The sequence below is a fragment of the Lethenteron reissneri genome, chromosome 29 (genome assembly GCF_015708825.2).
Source record: "Lethenteron reissneri isolate LAM-NWPU_2019-01 chromosome 29, ASM1570882v1, whole genome shotgun sequence".
Lineage (NCBI taxonomy): Eukaryota > Metazoa > Chordata > Hyperoartia > Petromyzontiformes > Petromyzontidae > Lethenteron > Lethenteron reissneri.
The window spans coordinates 4876150-4900177 of record NC_083807.1 but is presented as its reverse complement, the minus strand read 5'-3'; the positions used below and the strand labels follow the sequence as shown (position 1 = coordinate 4900177).

Below are 24028 nucleotides of genomic sequence, written 5' to 3'. Positions count from 1 at the left end.
TGTTCAGACAAAGTATACCCAACCAGGACTCTCACAGAAGGCTGCGGCGCCCCCATTTTTAATTAAATATGTTTAAAGTATAAAAAATTGTTCGTAGAATATCTAAAACTAGTGGCGTCCGCAGCCTTTGGGGCCATCCATTTAGTACATACGCATGGAACGGGGAGGGCGGAGGTTAACCCAAAGGCGTAGCTTGCATATTGGGGGTCTACTGACAATGCACGTACACATAGGAAACCGGGGGGAGGGGGGTGTGAAGCCTCGATAATAATTTGTCTACATTGGCCTTCAAATTAGTTCGATAGTCTGGCGGTGGACTATCTGTTTGCTTAAAATAAACGTGGATTAAATATCGGTCGGGGGGTGGTGCGTCAGGGGTATGTACGCAGGTGTCGGGGGGGGGGGTGTAAAAAGTACACGTGCGTGCAGGGAGGGGGGGAGGGGTTGAGTTTTGGCAGATTTTGCGTATCTACTCAATCGATGGCCCCTTTCCCCGTACACATACTGACTGAGCGCTAGACCAGAATGCATGATCGCACTGCAGGCTGACTCCCTTGTCATTACCTCCCATGGCCACGAGTCCATTCGCACTGCAGGCTGACTCCCCTGCCATTACCTCCCGTGGCCACTAGTCCATTCGCACTGCAGGCTGACTCCCTTGTCATTACCTCCCGTGGCCACTAGTCCATTCGCACTGCAGGCTGACTCCCCTGTCATTACCTCCCGTGGCCACTAGTCCACTCACACTGCAGGCTGACTCCCCTGTAATTACCTCCCGTGGCCACGAGTCCATTCGCACTGCAGGCTGACTCCCCTGTCATTACCTCCCGTGGCCACTAGTCCATTCGCACTGCAGGCTGACTCCCCTGTCATTACCTCCCGTGGCTACTAGTCCATTCGCACTGCAGGCTGACTCCCCTGTAATTACCTCCCGTGGCCACTAGTCCATTCGCACTGCAGGCTGACTCCCCTGTCATTACCTCCCGTGGCCACTAGTCCATTCGCACTGCAGGCTGACTCCCCTGTCATTACCTCCCGTGGCCACGAGTCCATTCGCACTGCAGGCTGACTCCCCTGTAATTACCTCCCGTGGCCACGAGTCCATTCGCACTGCAGGCTGACTCCCCTGTCATTACCTCCCGTGGCCACGAGTCCATTCGCACTGCAGGCTGACTCCCCTGTCATTACATCCCGTGGCCACTAGTCCATTCGCACTGCAGGCTGACTCCTCTGTCATTACCTCCCGTCGCCACTAGTCCATTCGCACTCTAGGCTGACTCCCCTGTCATTACCTCCCGTGGCCACTAGCCCATTCACATCATAGGTTGACTCTACTGTCATTACACAGGTAAGTACTTTACGGTAGAACCCCTCTTAACGTGCACCCCTGTTAACGACTAACCGCTTAACGACGGGTCTCCATAGAGCCCAGTGTGTAGTGTATAGTGTAGTGTATAGTAGTGTAGTGTACGGTGTCGTGTATACTAGTATAGTAGTATAGTGCCTTCATAGAGCCCAATGTGTTCCCTTACCGACCATTCCCCTGTTAACGATGGGCTGTTGTAGGTACAGTAAATATAAATTAATGCATTTATAAAAAAATATATTTTAATATGTATTTTCATGTTTGTTAGTATCTTTATGCATTATTATCCATCGTTTAAATATTTAGGGTGCAAAAGGGAAACTTTTTATGCTATCGGAACGAATTAAGTTTTTAACATGTATTTCCTATACTCGCTTAACGATCAAATCACTTAACGACCGGTGGAACCAATTACTCTCGTTAAGAGGGGCTCTACTGTATTGTTGCATGTTTTTTTTATGGTCCTGTTATATTTATCGTAAGGAGCATCACAATGCCACCAAAAGCAACATCCCAGTTAACGTTTAGCCAACGTTGGCATTGGTACAACGCTGCATGTTTACTGGAGTGTCATGAGCCAACATACCCCACAAGCCAACGGTATGCACGGAACAGCCTTTGGATATGATGCGCACTGCATAATGCATTAAACACACTACACAATGTTTCATATGCAGCGCACGCAACTATAACTGCCCGGGGGAACAAGGTTCGCAGTAGGAATAGTTACACGATGCACCCTGCACAACGTTCAACACTGGGGATGAGCAAAATCCAGCTATACATCGGCAACGACGCCGTTTCGCTTTCGATAAATTCATGTGTCGACGTCGATGTTTATTCCGCCGATAATTATTACGATCAGAACTTTGGTGTTTTTACATAAAATGATAGTGCTTAAGCACTTTGATGAATATTTCTCTGTTGCCAGATAGAAGGGTAAAAAAAAATTGTCATATTTTTTCACTGGCAAATGAGGTTCCGATGGTGTAAATGCTTACCCCGAGCTCTCATACTCTGATGGTGCATTGTCTTTGAGTTGTGCGCCTTTTGGCGTCATCTGGTCCAACACCATGTGAGACTAGGCTCGAAGGAAAGCTGTCTCGGGTGTGGACCAATCAACTTCAAGGACAGTGCATACATTATCAGAGTTATGTTTTTTGTTTGCATTATGACTGCAGGTATTGTGGTCTATGCAAACATGACTCCTTGTGAATAAAAGGTGTTAGTTTTGTTGCCAGATAGAAGGGTAAAACACCAATTATCATATTTTTTACTGGCAAATGAGGTTCCAATGGTGAAGCCACATTGTCAAAAATATTAATCAAACAGTTGTAAACGGTGAATGATCAACAAATGATTTGGCTGCATACCTTGGAGCGTATTGGTTTTGACAAACATGCTCCTTGTGCAAACTTTTTTTTCCAGACACAAAAAATGTAGTACTTCTGCAAAATCAATCTCGATAATTAAAAGCAGCGCACCAATGCGCCTTAAGGAAAACGTTCTCCTGTTCGTGGATATCACTGTTTAATTACATGGAACGAACACGTGGACATGAACAAAAGACTGATGAAAGAAAGCTGACAAGTTTTGCAGGGAAGAAATTATCGAGAATTATGCCAAGAGACGGGAAGAGAACGTATGGATCAGACTCGTAGCCATCAAATTGACTGTTAAAGTCAGCGGGCTTGGACAGGGCAGATTGCTAGAGATGATAGGTGATGGCTGACAGTAGAATGTCAGCTAAATAAGTAATCTTAAAAAAAAAACTTTTTTAAACACGCTTTAATGAAATGTACCGTACTAGTAATTGAAGAACTCCACGACTCCAGGAAGTGGCCCCGAAGCTTGACACAAGGTAAGGGACAGTGGCCAATTACAGCCAACGTGAGTTGACCGTGGACAGTTAGACCCAAGCCAAAACATAACATATTAAAAAGAATGCTTAAAAAAATATTTCATTTTTAATGATAGAATATAGTATTATCATCAGTATGACATAAGTATACCAAGTTTGCAGTCGATACGACATTGGGAAGTGGCTTAAAATTGAGTTACAAGATTTGAGGATACAACAGAGTGAGTTGAACGTGTAAAAAGGAAAGCAGCCATAGGTGAAGTAATGAAATGTGATCATATTCGGGAACGAATTGGGGTGTTGCATCGCAAGGCCATCAATTAAAAAGGGAGGCTCTTATCCAGCAGTAGTTAGGCCACGGTTGAGCATGGTGATGCATAATGGCTCTAAATAATTGGAAACCACACGTGCTTTTTATCATCGCATTATATCAATATTTGTCGTGGGTTCAGCAAGACATTTGCTTGACGGGGGAATATGGCTTTCTGACGAATAAGACTGGTGATGGAATGGCGACCATAGGAGAGATCCCACCATACGGAGATGCAGCAATGATCTCAGGTCGTATGCATGCGTGACATAGATGATGGCATTGCAGGACAGCGAGTGATGGTGATGGCATGACGGGAGGCCTTCACTGAATCGTGACCAGACAAGGGCTGATGATGATGATGAATCTGCACGTGCGTGCATGTTCATTGAACATTAAAGGGCCACACATTAATTCCCAGCACGAGTTAATATAAAGGTGCAGACCAGGAAGTGCTTTCTCATGCCACTGCTGGCAGAAGGGACTTCACTATAGGGACCTCCAAAGAGTCCCTCTGAAAGAAATGTGCTGGTCAGGTGTCTCGGAGATGTGAGAGGGTGTTTTTGTTCGTCGACTGTTGCACGCTGTGGAGACGACGCCTTGGAAGAGGGTGGGAGCACACCACTTTACCCTACCACACTCGATATTCTGACTGTGACGTACCCGTTCATGCTGCTGCCTGAAAAGAGGTGGATACACTTTGCGACATTTTGGCCACTCTTTCAACTGCCGCGCTGGGAAATCGAATTGAACCAAGATGGCAAGTTCAGTTCTGGATTGCAAGTTCGGTTAGCTTTGCCGTTGCAACACGGTGGCATCCCTCATCGAGGCAAAGTAGCAGAAGAGAGCGCAGTGATGTGATACGGCATGGCGACTTGACAGGAACTGCTGAGGAGCGCAATACATTTTCTTTGGAGAATCTGGGTGTGGGCTCCTGTCATTGAAGTGGGCAACTGACGCACCCAATGTGTCATCAATGGTGCCGTGTGGAGAGATTCGTCTGCTGGCACATTTCCAGTGACAGACGCAAGGAACTTGCGCCTCAAGACAGGGCCTCATGCCAGGAGGTCGACCTGTGTACACAAGTCAACTGCTTTGGAGACAACCTGTTCTGGGTCACAACTTCAAATTTCACTACATTGCGATGGAGTTAAAAAGTTTGGGATTCTTAATTTTTTGAAAATGTCTAAAGATGTATTTGTCAAATGAGCATTTAAACGGTGCTCATGTCATGTTTTGCAGTGGTGGGAATTCCTAATTTCATAGGGTGAGTGCGAGTGTTGATTTGCACACAGTGGTGCTCATGTTATTTGTTCTCGAGGAATGATATTTATCCTCGCTGCGGCTTTACGGCTGGCCATCGAACAAAGACGACCACTGCATTGTGTTCTTCCAGATGCGCTTCTGCGGCCGTCTGGAACGCTCTTCCTTTCCATATTAGGAAGCCATTGGAGTAATGCACTTTTAAATGTAGATTGAAAACTAATTTCTTAAGAATGGCTTTTTGTGTTTAGTTTGTTGTCCTTCCCCCGCACCTCCGATAATCAAGGTTGGTTACTCACGGTGCGAAATAAGTTAAACATAAATACATATAATCTTGATTTGAAGCTTTCGTGACTGCAGGAATCCATACTCAGGAATCCAAACTCTTTGGTTCTTTAAAACAGTCTGCCTCAGCAGCAGACCATGCTTCCCACCTAATGTTGCGCCCGAAACGTCGTGATTCATCTTATTTTATACCTACGTGACTTTACCGAAAGAACCAAAGAGTATAAATACATATAAAGAGCAATTAATGGATCAGAGGAATCATGGAAATTAGAGATATCTTTTCAAATGTTATGAAAGTAAGTGGGTTTGGGCAGGACACATTTCTTTAAGGGAAGATTTATTGATGAGACTGTTGCGACTGTTGTATTAGCGTGGTTGGCTACGTACGGTGCAAAAGAAGTTCAACATACGTATGTAACCAACCACTCACTCACCCACTCACCTACTCGCTCACCCACAAACTCACACACACCCACCCAATCTATGTATGTATGTTGAACTTGATAATAGTTTTTTTACCCTTCTATCTGGCAACAAAACTGACACCTTTTTTACAAGGAGTCATGTTTACATAGACCACAATATCTGCAGTCATAATGCAAAAAAAAACATAACTCTGATAATGTATGCACTGTCCTTGAAGTTGATTGGTTCACACCCGAGACAGCTTTCCTTAGAGCCTAGTCTCACATGGGTTGGACCAGATGACGCCAAAAGGTGTCAGTTTTGTTGCCAAATAGAAGGGTAAAAAAACAATTATCATATTTTTACTGGCAAATGAGGTTCCTATGGTATGTTGAACTTCTTTCGCACCGTATGTATCCAACCATACTAATCAGAATACCGGCTAAAGGAGATCATACACTCGAGAGGATTTCTAACGTGGACGTGTCAAGGAGCGAGGTGGGTCTTTGTTGTTTATGACAACAGCATGGGGAGGCCTTCACTGTTGGAGAGAAACGGGCTGATGATGTGCTTATACATCAAACTGCAATTTGTAATTCACACCACCACTCCCAAGATAGTTGGGGGAAAAAAATGTAGTTCAAGTTATAACCAGTTTGGAGTGTGAAAAACTAAAAATCGTTGATACGTAGCCCGAGGTAGAATCCCGACAAAAAACTACGGAGTAATAGCTTCGTGTGTGCTTGCTGTCAACCTTTCAGTTCACCTGACTTTGTGAAAAGGATTTCTTGAGCGAGATTCGAGCAACGCAAATGCTGCATTTACACCTGCACTTTGAACCGTGAACACCCGCCAACCTTTCATTTACACACTTTGAGTGAAGATAACATTTTTTTAGGCATTGGCTTACATTGCATGTGTTGCTACGTTTTTTTTTGCATTACAGTAGTGTGCTTGTACACCGAGGTAAGCAGAACATTTTTGTTTTAAAAAAATCATTTAGAGAATACTTTCCGCCCCCCCCCGCCGCCCCCATCATATGTAAAAATGTCTAAGGTCTAGGCACAATCGATGCGAGTGATTTTTGTGATGATCAACAGCCACATACAAATTAAAAGCGGTGTGTGTTTTTTTTCGTCCGTGATATAAATTACGTTTTCATCACTCCAAGCTGTTCCTGTGGTTTTGTTCAGAGGTGTTTTAACGAGAAGGTGTGTCACTGTCAGCTTTCGCATCTCACACTCCGACGACACCTCCACCCGCGCAGGTAGGCATGCATCATCATTAGTATTAGTGTTCGTAACAGGACGCCTTAAGAACGTTTGTTCTATGAATAATCTAATGATAAAAACATGTTTAATTACTGTATTGTTTTATTTTAATGTTAACATAGTTTCAAATAATTGTAGCAGTCGTAGTAATAATATCATCGTAGTAGTAGTAGCAATACGACAACGATTAAAGGTAAATGTTTCTGTAAATATATACGTTTAATGTTTCAACAGTTTTGTCTGTCATGGGAAAATATTATTAATTGCTGTTGCTTACGTCAAAAGTTAAATGCGTTTGATGTTACTTGCTTGTAAAGAGCAGCAGTAATGTCTCATTACCATCTCGTTACAGGACCCATGGCTACTTGGCAGAAACTTGAAAGCAGAACATCTGAGCCCCTTGAAGAAGACACAAGTGGATCCAATGGCCACATTTCGGAATCAACCGCTGGTTTGGTGCTTGGTAAAGAGCACGACACTTTGCCATCCATCATTTTCCGTTTACGAACGAGCGATGTTCAATGTCACACTCGTAAATACTGATGCGTTATGTCTTCAACCGGTGTGTTTTGGGTTTATGCCGTAAGTTGTACAGCATGCGGTATTAACCATGCACCGAATTGGAGAGCTGTTGATTCATACGAACATTAATTAAGTGTGCGATCCTATCATGCCAGCAAACGTAGACATGTTCTTTAATTGTCTCCTGATTTTGTTGTATAAATTAACAACAACCTAATACTGTTTGCAAGTAAACATTGTCGCAATTGTTTATTCACGAAAAATGTGGCCCTGTCACTAAATGCCAAAGGTTTTGTTTTTTTAGTGGCTATACAATAACAAAAGTCGTGTGCCTTAGGAACATAACTGCCGAATTTAGACTCACACAACATTTGTGAATGTGTAAACATTACCATAACATGTTTTCAACCTTACAATGCTAGTGTTTTATGCTAGATAGTACAACATAGTAAATATTTGTGAAACGTTCTATTATCGTGGCCTTAAATACAGTAAAACTTAACATATCCTCCCATCACGTATCTCCTCTGACCACTCAGCCACCCACACCCAGAGTGATATGTGTGTATGGCGTAACTGGCAATATTTATTTAAGACGTGTTCACAAATTAGACATTTTAAATACAGTCGTGTGTTTTTAAATCCTTTATATTAAGTTCACTTGCTTGCTTGCTTGCTTAGGACCGTGCAAATCTTTCGGTCGTTTTTTAACCCACTTCCCGTGATCCAATCGAGCTGACATTTTGCACACAGACTCGTTGTGCGTGACAATTAATGTTCGTGAAATTTTTTCCCAAAATTTTTACACTTTTTAGGACAAAAATATTATATTTAATTACCAATTGCTTAATGGTGCAATGCAATCATCTGACCCATAGGTGGCAGCCATCTCAAGCCAGAGGACGAGAGGACTCTAGCCGCCACGCATATAAAGGGTTTATAGTGAAAAACTTTGTTTTTACGGGTTATACTTGTTTTTCTCTTGAATAAATTCGCTTAATTCTAGGGTACAGCAAAGCATTTTGCAATGTTGAAAACAGTTCGTTCTTTGTCTTATAGAGCAACCTAATTTGTGCATTGGCTGTAACTTTCATTTCATATTAATTTTCAGATATCCGAACTTTTCTCATTGATCTACCTGGAATTCATCTCCCGTCGAGCCAGATATGCGACGTTTACTGCCACGGGTATCAATCCCCCGAGAAATGTGCAATGCTCAACGAGTCTTTGTTGTTGTTTTTGTTGTATACAAGTTGTTTTGCTTGCACTGTTTTCAAAGGCTCCAGCATGAGAATGAGTCCGACTCCAAAACGTGGATCTTGGCCACGATTCCTCTCCAGCCCAAATGCAATGAAGAGAGCGATCATTGTGCTGTACATTCTCTTCGCCGTACATTTTATACTGTGGGCAATGACAGGTAGGCATTTTGTTATCCCTATTGAACCATCGCTGAATAGTATTGTAGACGATCTACATGACTTTGCAGGTGAATCAAGAGCGTGGTTAAAATGTGTATTCGTTGTCATCAACTTAATAGCGACAGTTGTTTTGCACTGTTTTGCTTCGAACGGCTTATCATCAAAATCCTGTCATGTAACCAGACATGAGCCCCAGCAGACTTAGATTACTCTTTCTCTTGAATTTCATTTGGACTTTACACCCTGTGAACGATGACATTGATTTTACGGTGAAGCCACTGGACTAGCAATCCAGAGGTCGCCAGTTTTTATTGCCTGCACAGCAGTTGAAACTGATTCTTAAACCCCCCCACCTCGACCCACCCAGCAATCAGACTTGGCACACCGCAGTTAGTTGATCAACAGGTCCAAATTGTCTGGCAAGCGTGGGAAGAGTAGGCCAAAATTTATCTCTGTATTCTAGATTTGAAGCTTTGGTGACTGCAAGGATTCATATTCTTAGGTTTTTTACTTTTTTTTACCTACGTGATTTTACCGGAAAAAAAAACCTAAGAATATTTATCTCTGTAGCCGCTCGCTAGGAACATCCTTGAGTAGAGGCCCTTTTGCCAGAAGTGGTGTGGGCAAGCAATGGCAGAGCAGCGCCACGTTTGCCTTAATCGAGGTTTATTTGAGTGAGATCACGTGAATGAAAGAAGGGTCGTTAAACCCACCACCACTGGACACGGCCAATTAGTAATGTTTGTCACGTAAACAAAAACGTGCCCATCAGATACTCGTTCACACCGGTGTGTTGGAGAGTAATCCCACAACATTTACAATATTCGAGTACGACATTTCGCTGGTGATTACAACCAGCTTAATCAGGTAATAGCCAGAATTGTTTGCCTTCCTCGAAATACCAATTTGAGATACAGATGCACAATGGGCATAGGCTGCTTTGATGAATTAGGGGTATCCTGAAAACACCTGATAGCTCGCACAAACTTTTTATATGTATCCAGTTTTGTTGACAGCATATAAATGAAGTGGATGGGTTAAATAATACATTAATTTTGTGGCCATTTGTGAGGTGGCGATTCCAAACTAAATATTCAAAGTAGACTTAAGTATTTCCATGAATTATTCTTTGGTTCTTTCGGTAAAGTCACGTATAAAGATAAAATAATAAATAAATAGCATAGTATGCTATTATTGAATTTATTACTTTATCTTTATACGTGACTTTACCGAAAGAACCAAAGAATAATTCATGGAAATACTTAAGTCTACTTTGAATATAGCATAGTATGCTATTATTTAATTTATTATTTTATCTTTATACGTGACTTTACCGAAAGAACCAAAGAATAATTCCTGCAGTCACGAAAGCTCCAAAAATTAAGATTATTTCCATGAAACCATGGGTTGGCAGAATGTAGTCTTTTTTCCAGGAATACATCACGAATGTTAATGCCCTTGAGTGGAAATTTTGGGTATGTGGTGTTGTTTCGGTTACTCTGCACCTTCACTTTGATTTTGTGGGGATCTGATATCAATCATGTCCATGAGACAGCTTCTGATGAGCAACACAACTTTAGAGTAGTTATTTGTTTCTAAATTATTAGATTTTCTTGCCACTGTACGGACATTCTCAAAAGTTAGGATACAATATGAGCGACATAAATTTAATTTTAGCAATTTATTTTAATTTATGGCAGAGTTATTGATGAATGTGAGTTTTTTGTTGTTTTGTGTTTCCCATGATTTGATTTCAATCACGGCACTTTGTGCTTCAATGGAACTAAACATCTCTCTGCTGAGCTTGATGCAATTGAAAAGTATCTATTTTTGGCATTATTATTTTTTATACAGGGTGGCCCAAAAGAGAGGAGACACAGAGTTATTTAATTTTAACACTACCATTACACAATTTTCATTGTTTATTCTTTAGGTTAAAATTGTATCTTTTATCATGATTAATATATATTTTTTATTCTTCCTGTGGAGTCACCTCAAATCCATCTTAGGTGACTTCAGAAAAAATATAAAGTATTAATGTTAAAATATGACACCTGTAATCTTTAAAGAAGTCCTAAATTCATTTCAATAGGATGTATCCATGCATTCATATTCAGGGACGTCAATTTGAATATTGGTTAAAATAAATGAAATAACCCTTTGTGACTTGTTAAAATAAATATAATAACCCTAATTGCCCTGACTCATGGGCCGCTCTATTAGCCTTGTTTAGGAAATTTAAACAAAAGAGAAATACTTATCACTACCACAATGATGTATACGATTTTCTTTGTTTCCACCAAAACAGCAGTGTCCCAGAGTATGAGGCAAGGCAATGAAGCCAAAACAGTTGAAACTGATGTCAATGATCTTCAAAAAAACATGACATTGCCGTTTGAAAAATACCAACAGTTGCCTGCAGGAGTGATTGATGAGACTGAAACTGCTACATTTGAGTCACGTAGCCAGAATGTTTATCATCAACACTCAGATGTCAAAAGCCTCTTCTCTTCCACCGAGGAGTTGAATTCAACGGTTCTGCTCTTGCAATCCCAGCTCAAAACCCTGAATGATAAAACGGAGAACCTCTCAGACATTACCACAGTTCAAATGAACACGAACACTGCCATAACAGAGCAGAGTAAGATGCACATCCATCAATTGCAGGATAGGCTTGAGGGGGTGGAGATGCTCCTGCAACAGTTGATGAGTGCTGTCCAACGACTGAACCAGTCTTATCAAGCGGATATTGCCTCCTACGGGAATGACATGCTCACTTTGAACTCTATGGTGGCTAACGTGACCTACCAATCCATGGAGATGAAGCAGACCCAAAGGGACATGCAGAGGCAGCTGAAGAATGAGATGGAAATTCTCAAGAAAGTGACGGAGGACGTGCGACTGAATAACTGGGAGCACAGCATCAAACTGCAGAACATTACCATATTGACAGGTGGGGCAAAGAATGCTGAGCATCCACAGATAGATGTATGTACACGTATGATGTGTATTAAAAAAGGAGCGCTGAGCTGGCTTTGCTAAGATCCTGAGTTTGGGGGTGCCACGGTGGCTATGAGATGTTGACTACCTCGCCTGGTATACAGGATGGTCGTGGGTTCGATCTCGACCCTGATGCCTGCTGCTGTATATTTGGAGATGGCGTGTCTCGCTCTCTCTTTCTCTCTCATCATCGTCATTATCACGGTGGCTATGAGATGTTAACTACCTCGCCTGGTATACAGGATGGTCGTGGGTTCGATCTCGACCCTGATGCCTGCTGCTGTATATTTTAAGTTTGAATGTACTCGTGTGGAGTTTTCCCTCGACGTTTACAAAACATGCATTTAGAGTGTTTAGCTGCAATACATTTCCACATAAGGTCGCTTGGATTGTTTTGCCTCCACATTTATAAACATGTGCTAGAGCATTTGGCCGCTATACATTTCCACATGTTAAGCAACTTTGTTGAGCTATCATTTGTGGTCAAGTCGCTTCAGAAAAAGAGCTATATAGCTCAGTGCGTCTTACCTGGTAAAATAAAGAAATGTTTTTGTTTCGTAAACAGTTGAATCTGTGCAGTCGCCAATGATTTAACCAGATTCGCAAGGCTACTTAGTTGATGGTTGCAACCCAGTCGTCAATACCTTTACAAAAAAACAATCATACTAAATTTTAATTTGCTTTCGATTTGGTACCTGCTATGAAAATTAACATAATTTGCCGTGCTGTCATGCGGTAATCTATTCTTAGATTGTATCAGAAAGGTTCGTGTGTAAGTTTTAAAATAGCTGCTTAAAGGATTTTTTTCTGGAGAAGTCCTTGTGAACAATCTCCTGCGCAGCCATTCTACCACACACGTGGGATTTTTTAATGCAAGATTTCCTAAATGAATGATTTGCCCTATGATCCGATGCCATTAGCAAAATTAGAATAAATTCGTAAAAAATAAGACTAAAAAAAGACAAAAAAAAGCCTTTTTTTTAGCCTTTTTTTACGTGGGAGAATTCTTTTTTTTATTTTTTCAAAAGTATCTGCTGGATTAAAAATGTTTTCTTCTCCTTTCCAAGGTCCTCCTGGGCCAAAGGGGAACCAAGGCGACATGGGGCACACAGGTGTACCTGGCATGCCTGGCTCAAAGGGTGAAAGAGGATTTACAGGTGTTGTTAATTGCACGCACATTGCCACTTACACTGAACTTTACACCAACAGGAGGAACTGTGTGTGCATGTGTGTTTGTTGCCATGCCACAGGGTGAAGTGGTACCAGGGTTAAATTCCTGTTCTGCATGGGTTTCTTCCGGATTATTTGGTTTCCTCCCAAAGTAAAAAACTACACATTTAGTCAAAAATCTCAATATGAAACCCTCCTGAAAAGGTTTATTCAGACTGAGTTGGGCTTTCTTGGATAAAGAAGTAATTACGATTATGCACAAATCAAAATTAAGTTGATGTCTTTAACATGAACTCATCTTATTCAACCTCGTATAATGTATGAGGTATTCGCGTGTAGAGACAGTGATAGCAACAATTTAAAAACAGTAAAAAATAATCATTGCGGATGGTACATTGATTGGAGGAATAAAACATGCAAGTGTGTTTAAATATTACTCCTTTAGCCCATTTCTATGGCTTACGATGCAAATGATGTAACTACAACCTTGCCTCGGTACAAACGCCAATACATATTCTTCTGCAACCAGTTTAGAGGATGAAAATAAAATTGTTTCTCACTTCCACCGATGTTGTTGTGTGTTTTCTGTGCACCCTGCCTGTCAATGCATCTACTTTCCTATCTCTCTCTCGCTCTCTCTTTCTCTCCCCTTCCCTGCCACCCCTCTCTGCCAAGGTTTCCTTGGTCTTGCTGGACAGAAGGGATATCCAGGAGAAAAGGGGGACATTGGACCCAGAGGGCCGTCTGGACTTCCAGGAACTCCCGGTTGGTCACTTGTTATGTCTTTATGCAACGAACTCAAATAGTACAGAGCAGTGGTTCCCAACCTGTGATCTGCTACCCGCTGGTGGTCTGCAAGGTCATGGGAAGTGTGCCACAAAACGCTTGCAGATACAATGTTTTTTTTCGTTCACCAAACACTCGACGCTCTATTGCTCGGTGATTCACAAAATACATTTGAGAGTTTACGGTCGGTGGACCAGAGTTCCACAATGGCTGGTAACCACTGGTTTTGATCTCCATATATATACAAGGCAAAGTTGTGAATATGTGTGTCTGTTCAAAATGTTTAGCGTACTTCCCTACATGCAACAAACTAGAAATTAGCCATGTGGGTACTTTCCAGACTGTACACCATGCAAACATTATAAAAATACACACTTTTTTTGGGGGGGGGGGAGCTCAATAATGCAAGTGAGCTGTGACGTCAAATCTGTCACGTGACCCGCGCATGTGGAAGCGTAACGCATTGTAGTGTAGTGGTGAGCGCGCTGCGCTACGAACCCGGCGGCCCGAGTTCGATTCCCGCTCACGGACACCACCGGTGACGATTATTTGAACCGGTCCTGGGTCTCCCCTAGGTCGACTCAGCCTCAAACAAGTAACTATTGTGATGTGTGAACATCGCCACTGGGGAGACAAAGGCGGCCGGGCGTGGTGCTGTCACCCACCCCCTTGTCAACTATAACTATCACAGCCCTTAGTCATATCATCCGGAAATATTTAAAAGTCTGGTCAACTTCTTAGCACTTAGTAGGTTGTTGCATGTTCCTGCAATTGACCTGGATTGAATGTAAAGTATGAAATGTGTGGTATGCACAGCAGACCATGTCGCAATCAGTTACCAAAAATAGTTCGCATAGAGTTGCCATGTGCATCACATGTAATTACTGCAACAATTGGCCAATTTCCTCCTGGACTTAGCTAACAGCCATAACAATGTTTATGTTATTTACCTGCGGATTTTGGCTAACCGAACAAAGACGGCCACTGCACCGCACGCTTTAAAACTTGCTTCTGCGGCCGTCTTGAATGCTCTTCCTTCCGATATGAGGAAGCCACTGCAGCTAGGCACTTTAAAATCATCTAGATTGTAAACTCATTTCTTTAGACCTGCTGTTTCGTGTTTAATTTGTTATGCTTCCCCTGCACATCCGATGAGCACGGTTGGCTATGTACGGTGTGAGAGAAGTTCAACATACATACCAGGACAGAGCCATTTGTCGAACCAAATAACGTCTATTACTTATTCTTAGGTTTTTTCGGTAAAAGTCACGTCGGTAAAATTTTTTAATTAATTAAAATAAAATAAAAAATAAAACAAAAATCACGACGTTTCGGAGGCAACACAAGCTTCCGTCTTCAGGTGGAACCGTCACAGCACGATAGCTGCATCAAGTGATTGATTGAGTGATTGATTGATACAGCTGTCGTGCTGTGACGGTTCCACCTGAAGACGGAAGCTTGTGTTGCCTCCGAAACGTCGTGATTTGTATTTGATTTTTTATTTTACTTTTATTAATTTAAAATTTTTAGTTACGTGACTTTACCAGAAAAAAACCTAAGAATATGAATCCTTGCAGTCACGAAAGCTTCAAATCAAGAATAGTCTATTACTTAACCAGATAAAAGGTGTGGATGCAGCCCTCAAATTGCTTGATCATGCCACTGCCAGTGAAAGGGTCTCCACTCGTGGGAGCTCTAAAGGGCCTCTCCAGAGAGTATTTAGCTTACTCTATCATTCATTCAATTAATGTTTTGAGTAAAAGCTCGCCCCCACTAATCAATACACATGTAAAAAATATATCAAAATGAGAGGACATACTCAAGGAAAAGCTAAAAGGCAAAAAAACAGTCTTGCAGAGTTCACACTGGTCCAAACATCTTGGAAGAGGTGGAAGTGCTCACACTTTACCCCACCACACGCAACCTTCCAATCAACTGGGTGGACAGTGGCGAGGGTATTTAAGAAAACGATCAGGTTGCATGCAACTGCCACTGCGGGTGATTCAGCTGTCGACATCTGGATTGCAAATCCAGTGTCCTGATCTCGTGCGATGGGGAGAGGCAGTTCTGAAGTGTGTCTGCACCCTAGGTGTCCGGGCAGAAAAGGGTATGAGTGGAGACAAAGGTGACAAAGGTGACAAAGGTGACAAAGGTGATCCAGGTAATTTTAATTACTATCACTGTTTACAAATATTGCATTCAGTAATTGACCATTGATTTACATTTGCTATGTTTTTTGTTGTTGCTATTTATGGATTTACATACATCTGTAGTGACTCAATCGGAGACACTAAGAGTTGGAGGCACTCTGTTTATTAACACACGCACCAACGGGTTCACACTTTCAAATAATCCGTCTATAGTCGACTACGGTTCCCAGTCAGGGTAGTGGGTTGACTGCCTGACTGGCGACGCCGAGATGGTGAAGACGGAGACGATAAGAATGGTGAAGACTCCAGCAGCAGCATGACGGGATCCCACTCCAAACGACAGCCCCGAGGTCCCCTCTTGGGGCCCCTCTTATACTGTCACGTGGTCTGGCTCCGCTCCCAGCCACGCCCCTTTTCTAGAACCTACCAGCGGGTTCCTGGTGTGTCCCTTCCGTGACCTTTCCCCTCGACCCCCCTCTGGTGTATCACGTGGCCTGCTGCTGTCAGGTCTGCTGTAAGCGGCAGATCACCTTCCCCGCCAGCAGCCAGCGCTATGCTGCTACATAGCTAATTCTATGTCACTACACATCCATCAACAGCAAACATAGAGCAAATTACATAAAAAGGGGTGGAGATATGCGTGTTTAGAGTTGCATGGAGAGACACGCGGATTTCAGAACTCTTCTGATGATCGATTGGATTATTTGACGAATTGGATAACACCGCTGCCATATCCCACTGGGCATGGCTTGTTGGGAGTTCCTCCCTTCGAGAGGCTGGATGTTGGCTAAGCCCCCCATTGTTTAAAAGGGCACAAGTAATCGATCCAACAAAATGTAGCCGATAAAAAATGTGTTGTGGATCAATTTGACTTCATGGATTTATTGTCCCCGGCTCAAGTTGAAATGCTTGCGACGGTGTTTCTGTGTCCGTAGACAACGTCATATTGCCCGTGGTGAGGCTTGTTGGTGGAAGAAGGTCCAACGAGGGGAGAGTGGAGGTGTTGCACGATGGGCAGTGGGGCACCATCTGTAACGACAACTGGAATGTGCAGAATGCGAATGTCGTTTGCAAAATGTTGGGCTACAGAAGTGCCTCTGCATCACCTACCATTGCGAGCCCATATGGCCAAGGTACGTTCAGTGCAGTAGTTGCGCAATTATAGGGCACGCAGGCGCGCGTGTGTTTTTGTGCGCCGCGGTTGGAAGCCTCGAAATCAGTGGTTCTTAACCTGGGGTGCACGCACGACCTGGGGGTGGGAGATGCCCTTTCTGGGAGTGTCAGACATGGCCAGAAACCCCAAATTAAGCACGGGCACGGAGGCACAACTAGTTTTTTCAATCGAACCTACGTATTTATTAAGGTTATACATTTTCTAACGATTGAGAACTGAAGGGGTGCAGGCTGCATTAAAGGTTAAGAACCACTGCTCTAAATTATTACTTGGTGCTGTGTAAACCAAGGCCGTAATTTGCATATGTATTGGGGGGGAAACACACCCCCCCCCCCAATATTCAAATATGCTCAAAATATCCCCCCCAATATATTGCTTAAAAAATAATTGTTATGCTATGTAAATAAAAACAACAATTTACTAAACCTTGGCCACAATATCTGGACTTGTCTTCATATAAATCAATGCGTATATTTATGTTTATATGATTGTGGTTATGGTTGTACTTTATCAATCCCTAATCTCTGCCATTACATACAATGCAACAAGGAATTGTAAACACGTAAAAACAGAGCAATGTAAATACAATAAACTATTATACATTATTGTAAAAAATAAATATATTAGGCAGGAAATGAGTTTTCAAATTTTGAACTTTTTATAGGTTTGGACCCCCAGACACCCTGGAAGATTTGGTCCCCCCCAATGTTGACTCCATGGCTACGGCCTTGGTGTAAACTTTGGTACTAGGAAGACAAAAGTCGTGGTGTGAGCCACACCACCCCATCGTGTACCATTCCATCCTGAATATTTGCTCACGAACAGCGCTTGCCCCAACATGTTTCGTATGCAAGTTTGAAAGTCTGTGTGCTTATACACCGCAGATATTACTCATTTCAATAACTGCTGTTTAAAAAGTCAAATTGTGGATATAATCTTCTTGGTTCTTTCGGTAAAGCCACGTAGAAGGGAAGTAATAAAATAATGAAAATAAAACATAATAAAATCATTCTCACGACGTTTCGGCTACAACGCAAGCAGCCGTCTTCAGGTGAAGAATGAGACACTGCCAAGCTTGGAGCTTATATATAAGCTGGGTTGGAGGTAGAAGAAGAGCGCCTTGACAAAAGAATGTGCATATCAAGAGGAACCCAGCATATTCATGGGAAATGCGTAGGAGGTGGGCGGGGGGGGGGGGGGTTAATAGTATGTAGAAGCATGTTGCTTCTACATACTATTAACATTCTCTCCCTTTGTTAATGCTACCCCCTACCCCCTCCCTTTGATGCTGCTAATCCTACATAATGCATGGGCATAATATGACTTTGAAACCCCCCTGCCCACCTCCTACGCATTTCCCATGAATATGCTGGGTTCCTCTTGGTGTGTTTTATTTTTATTATTTTATTACTTCCCTTCTACGTTACTTTACCGAAAGAACCAAGAAGATGAATCCCTGCAGTCACGAAAGCTTTAAATCGTGGATATAATGTTTGAACGAAGACACCAATAACTGTCGCTTTCTTTGTCCAGGGAGAGGTCCCATCTGGATGGATGAGGTTGATTGCAGCTCCACTGACACTGACATCAGGAAGTGCAAGTTCATCGGTTGGGGAAACCACAACTGCAACCATAGCGAAGATGTTGGTGTGGCCTGTGTTCCATTGTGATGCAATTCACAACTTCTACTTTGGTGCTCAGCAATGGCGTAACTACGTCATCAGTGACGTAGTAACGACATCATCAGTGGCGTAGTAACTACATAAGCAGTGGCGTAGTAACTACATTATCAGTGGCGTAGTAACTACATTAGCAGTTGCGTAGTAACTACATTATCAGTGGCATAGTAACTACATCATCAGTGGCGTAGTAACTTTGTTATCAATGACGTAGTAACGACATTATCAGTGGCGTAGTAACGACATTAGCAATGGCGTAGTAACTATATTATCAGTGGCTTAGTAACTACATTATCAGCTCAGGAGTACGGGAATTGGTCTGGTGGGGCCCCAACCTTAGATTTGTCTCACACGGTCACACTTATCGCGGCTCCTCTTGTCTAATCACATCATTACGCTCACGGTCTCGAACATTTAATGCTGTAGGGGCACTCCGTCTTCGCAAAATACAGCTCTGCTTGTCTACTCGGTTACACTAAGATGACAACGACATAGAAACAAACGGGTGATGCGCAATTTGCAGAAGCCAAACACAGGCGCTCTAATTGAATTGAAATGAAACGTGGCACGAAAATGAAAGTATTTTCATCAAAATCAATTTAAACCGCGTTTTAAATCAATTTTGTTCATTTACACTGTTGTTGAAAACATAAACCCGTGGTAGTTGTCAAGGGGGTCCCAACTTGTAGCTTTGGCCCTGGTGCCAAGGCACCTCCTGCCCCACGCAAGTTACACTGCCGGTGCTCATTCTGAACCGCAGGTCCTTGGCTGTGACCTTCTACAACCTCCTTTGATTTCTGCCGGTTGTCCAGGTTGGGCTGTGTTCATAATTTCTCCTCTCAAGCTTTTGCCACACACAAGAGTTGGAATCGTGAAGACGTGAAAAACTAACCTTTTTATTTTACCAGGTAAGGCCCACTGAGCTATATAGCTATTTTGCAGAAGCGACCTGGTCACAAATGATAGCTCAACGAAGCGGCTTATCACGTGGAAATGTATAGAACCAAAATACTCTAAACGTGGAGGGGAAAATCAAAGCGAGAACACGCAAACTCCAAACATATAAGCGTCAGGGTCTCGATCGATTCAACGACATCCTGTATACCAGGCGAGGTAGTTAACATCTCGCCCCAAACTCAGGATCTTAGCAGCGCCAGCTCAGCGCTCTGACCTGTCAGCCAGCCAACCACAGACATATCCTTTCCTTTATTAGCACGCATCATATTCAATATGATGCTCAGCCATACAAATATACAAACACAGACATAATTTCAGCCGTGATGACGGTTACAAACTGAGTAATCATTGGAAAGATGTGATTAACCATGCAAAAAAGATTTAACTACACTTATTTGCCCATCTTATTTGACAGACAACCATTACTGTTTTACCATGTTTAGTGGTGGTCTCCCTGTTACAGGTTGAGTCACAAATCGCACCTCTCCATAAGGCTCAGCCTTTGTTATGCAGTCTATTCTTAGTCTCAAGCCTCACCTTACCATATTAATAATAAAGATGCGGCCCATGCCCCACCACCTTCTCCAACCATTATATAAACGCAGTGGTAGCTCCTGCAATCTCTCATTTACTTGATACAGCTGTTGTGACTGTGACGGTACCACCTGAAGACGGAAGCTTGTGTTGCCTCCGAAACGTCGTGATTTTTATTTTTCTTTTATTTTTCTTTTAATGTTTTTACCTACGTGACTTTACCAGAAAAAACCTAAGGATATGAATCATTGCAGTCACGAAAGCTTCAAATCTAGAATTTGGAGCAAGACTTTTTTTTACTTCAACGCTCTGGACATCTGTGATAAAGAGCTTTGTAGCTCATCGGATTCCTCGAGAATATAATACATATTCTGATTCTGAATACGTATTATATATCCTGAAGTATCAGAAGGGGCCTTTTGCCTTCCTCCACAAATATTGAGTTACCAGGAAAGATGTACTCTCTCTCAAGACTCTATTTTTAGGAGAGTTCTGCATGATGACAATTGGACAATGACACTAACGAGTGTGTGGGTTCACGGGGAAGGAAATGCGAGTACCTGGAGAAAACCTACTGCGCATGAAGGGGTTATTCTCAACGCTGTTATCAATGAATAGCACCGTGCCCATAACAGGCGGAAAGCCATGGTAATCACAAAGCCGAGTATTAACCGGCTTAAATCCGAGTAACATCCAGGAGCTGACGAGATTGGACGCTTACAGGGGGATTTGGTCATATCCAATAACAATATTTTAACAATGAGAGTCAAATAAAATAAAAATTAGATATACACGAAAACGTAACGAAATACACAATTGTCATTTCAGGGCAAAATGTATTTGTCGTTGCCAAAATTGTGGGTGACTGTTTACTGAAAGGACTATTATTGTCAACCTGAAATCACTGCAGAGTTGTATTTCAATAAAAATACCAAAATGTCATAGACAATGTAGAAGAGCATAACGACTTAAAATAACGATACAAAATAAGTGTTTATATATTTTTAAGTACATTTACTTTTTACTAAGTATAATTTTCATTAACCAAATACGCATCATGGCTACCACCACATCGAGATAAAGTATGGTAAATTGGTACTTTGAATTGCACATTTCTAGCAGGAAGCAATGTTATTTACGTATTGTGACTATACATTTTTTTTGAAAGTCTTCTTTTTACAGTAAGATTCATAAACATTTTATTCAAATATTAAGTTTCAAGAAAATAGTTTGAGCAATGCTTGGGGTTGTTGTCTTTACACTTTTCAGAAGCACTTTTCTTCACGCTGGTGAGCTTAGTAAAACATATGCAAATATAATCTACTAGCCTTTTGCCCGTCCAAGGACGGGTGTATTGCAGTAAATCTGAAACTTGCAAGCGAAAAGCAGACCGCGGCGTGATATATTCATTGCAACAATTCGTGTGCAATTTGTAAGGCCGCGGTGACACAGACTTATTTCATCTTAAGGTTATAATCCCTTGTTCATCATGACGTCCTTTTTACTTCGATGTCTCAACAGCGTTACGGAGATCACGTGACGTGAGGGTTCTGCCTTGTGAGTGAGGGTTGTGAGTTGACGCCGAGGAGGGGGGAGGAGGCGCCTCGGCCCCCCATGTGGAGTGACGTCACCCGCTCATTATTATGAATGGGGGGGGTCCATTTGGAGGACGTCACCTTATAATGATTCTTAATGAGGGGGGAGGGTGTTCCACGTGGAGTGACGTCAGTAGGCTTGCAAAGTACCATCGTCTTAGAGAAACCAAGCCTACTGGCTATCAACAAAGATACGTTCATGAAGCCATCCATATATAGAGACACAGACACAATTTCAACCGAGAGGACGGTTATAGACTCAGCAATCATTGGAAAGATGTCTTCAACCACTTTGGGTCATGCCTTGACTTGTGTTTCCTTGTCAATCAACCTCCACCGTCAGCAGTGTGGTGTGTGGAGCGGGGTGCAGGGATTTCTTTGCGGCCCTTTGCTGCATTGGCATAGCTGCTGAATTGGCATTGCTGCTGCATTGGCATTGATGCTGAATTGGCATTGCTGCTGCATTGGCATTGCTGCTGCATTGGCATTGCTGCTGCATTGGCATTGCTGCTGCATTGACATTGCTGCTGCATTGGCATTGCTGCTGCATTGGCATTGCTGCTGCATTGGCATAGCTGCTGAATTGGCATAGCTGCTGAATTGGCATTGCTGCTGCATTGGCATTGCTGCCGCATTGGCGTTGCTGCTGCATTGGCATTGCTACTGCATTGGCATTGCTGCTGCATTGACATTGCTGCTGCATTGGCATTGCTGCTGCATTGGCATTGCTGCTGCATTGGCATTGCTGCTGCATTGGCATTGCTGCTGAATTGGCATTGCTGCTGCATTGGCATTGCTGCTGCATTGGCATTGCTGCTGCATTGGCATTGCTGCTGCATTGGCATTGCTGCCGCATTGGCATTGCTGCTGCATTGGCATTGCTGCCGCATTGGCATTGCTGCTGCATTGGCATTGCTACTGCATTGGCATTGCTGCTGCATTGACATTGCTGCTGCATTGGCATTGCTGCTGCATTGGCATTGCTGCTGAATTGGCATTGCTGCTGCATTGGCATTGCTGCCCCGCCCATACTGCTGGTGCTGCTGATACACTTGGGCTACGCCCATCTCCAAACCTTTATAAACAGTTTTCCTTTAGAGGCGAACACCTCTTCCCGATGACGACCGCTTGTGTTGCGATCGAAACGTCGTGGTATTTTTATTCACTTAATTTATATGATTATTTTTTCCCATCGACGTGACTTTACCGAAAGAAACAAATATAATCTGAATTCCTGCAGTCACGAAAGTTTTAAGTCAAAATGTAACATTGGCACCGTCGTCGTCATCATCATCGTCGTTATTACCAGCCATGCTCAATTCACTGCTAGCTGTGGAGGGGACGCCCATCACCACGATGTAACGATGCGATCAGTTCACGTGCAGGAGTGAAATGGATTGTGGCGTGCGGATGAGTTGCAATAGCATGGTGAGGCCTTCATCCACCAGGAGATGAGACGATGGCTGATGATGATGACTCAACAGTTAAATGAGCTGTTGTTCGTGCACAACATACTGGCAATCCGATCACAACAGCGATGGCTATTCATTGCCCAGTTGTTGGTTGTGGTTGGCATTATTCTGGCTAAAATAATAATTTCATCTCTAACCTGGGAAGGCATGAACTCGGGTACAATTTCACAAGGACCCAATGATTCTATGCACGGACCTCCCCTCCCCCCAATAATATAGATTATTTTTTGGTGAGATCGTGTAAATATATAAATGTGTCGGTAAACCCTCCACCACTCGACACAGCCAATTAGTAAGGTTTGGCACGTAAACAGAACATGCCAATTCGTTACTAGTACAGCACACCGGTGTGTTGGAGACCCAAGCCACGACATTTACAATCTGAGTACGACGTTTCGCCAGTAATTACAACTAGCTTAATCAGGCGGACAGCCAGACTTGTGGAGAAATCTTCCTGTTTCGTTCCTTATTGCCTGTGTCGGGTGGTGGCGAGTTTATCGACACATTTGTATATTTACGCGATCTAACCCAAAGAAAATCCTGTGTTATAGAGAAGAGAGCGTTAGCCCTGCGGCTGACAGAGCCTGTAATATTCACCTCTTTGGTATCCTGTGTGCCTCGATAACGCTTCAGGCACATTGACACTTGGAGGTGTTGGATGTCTTCTCGATTTGTGGGTTCTGGGATTTTGAGATGGTGCCAGTTGTCGCTTGATGTATTCTTTCAACTTGGTGACATTAAAGAGTTTAAAAACCTGCATTGGGACTGACAACTCACAAAGACATATTTGTAAGGAACTTTAGGTCG

The 24028-nt window shown here is 42.7% G+C and overlaps 1 protein-coding gene across 1 annotated transcript; it reads left to right on the top strand.

The window, feature by feature from the left end:
• Window positions 1–6932: 6932 nt before the first annotated feature.
• On the top strand, window positions 6933–22316 carry LOC133349177 (scavenger receptor class A member 5-like). The gene is made up of 9 exons (XM_061562447.1): window positions 6933–6957; window positions 7117–7227; window positions 8566–8703; window positions 11013–11657; window positions 12772–12861; window positions 13550–13639; window positions 15750–15821; window positions 16746–16943; window positions 18518–22316. The coding sequence occupies exons 2-9, from the start codon at window positions 7122–7124 to the stop codon at window positions 18652–18654; spliced, it is 1476 nt and encodes a 491-aa protein (XP_061418431.1). The 5' UTR covers window positions 6933–6957; window positions 7117–7121; the 3' UTR covers window positions 18655–22316.
• The last annotated feature ends 1712 nt before the right edge of the window (window positions 22317–24028 follow it).

Bases quoted from the DNA above. Each gene is read 5' to 3' on its own strand.
- LOC133349177 (XM_061562447.1), top strand. From the start codon at position 7,122: ATGGCTACTTGGCAGAAACTTGAAAGCAGAACATCTGAGCCCCTTGAA. The intron at 12,862-13,549 runs GTGTTGTTAATT...CTCTCTGCCAAG, and splicing joins GGGTGAAAGAGGATTTACAG to GTTTCCTTGGTCTTGCTGGA. The intron at 16,944-18,517 runs GTACGTTCAGTG...TTCTTTGTCCAG, and splicing joins TGCGAGCCCATATGGCCAAG to GGAGAGGTCCCATCTGGATG.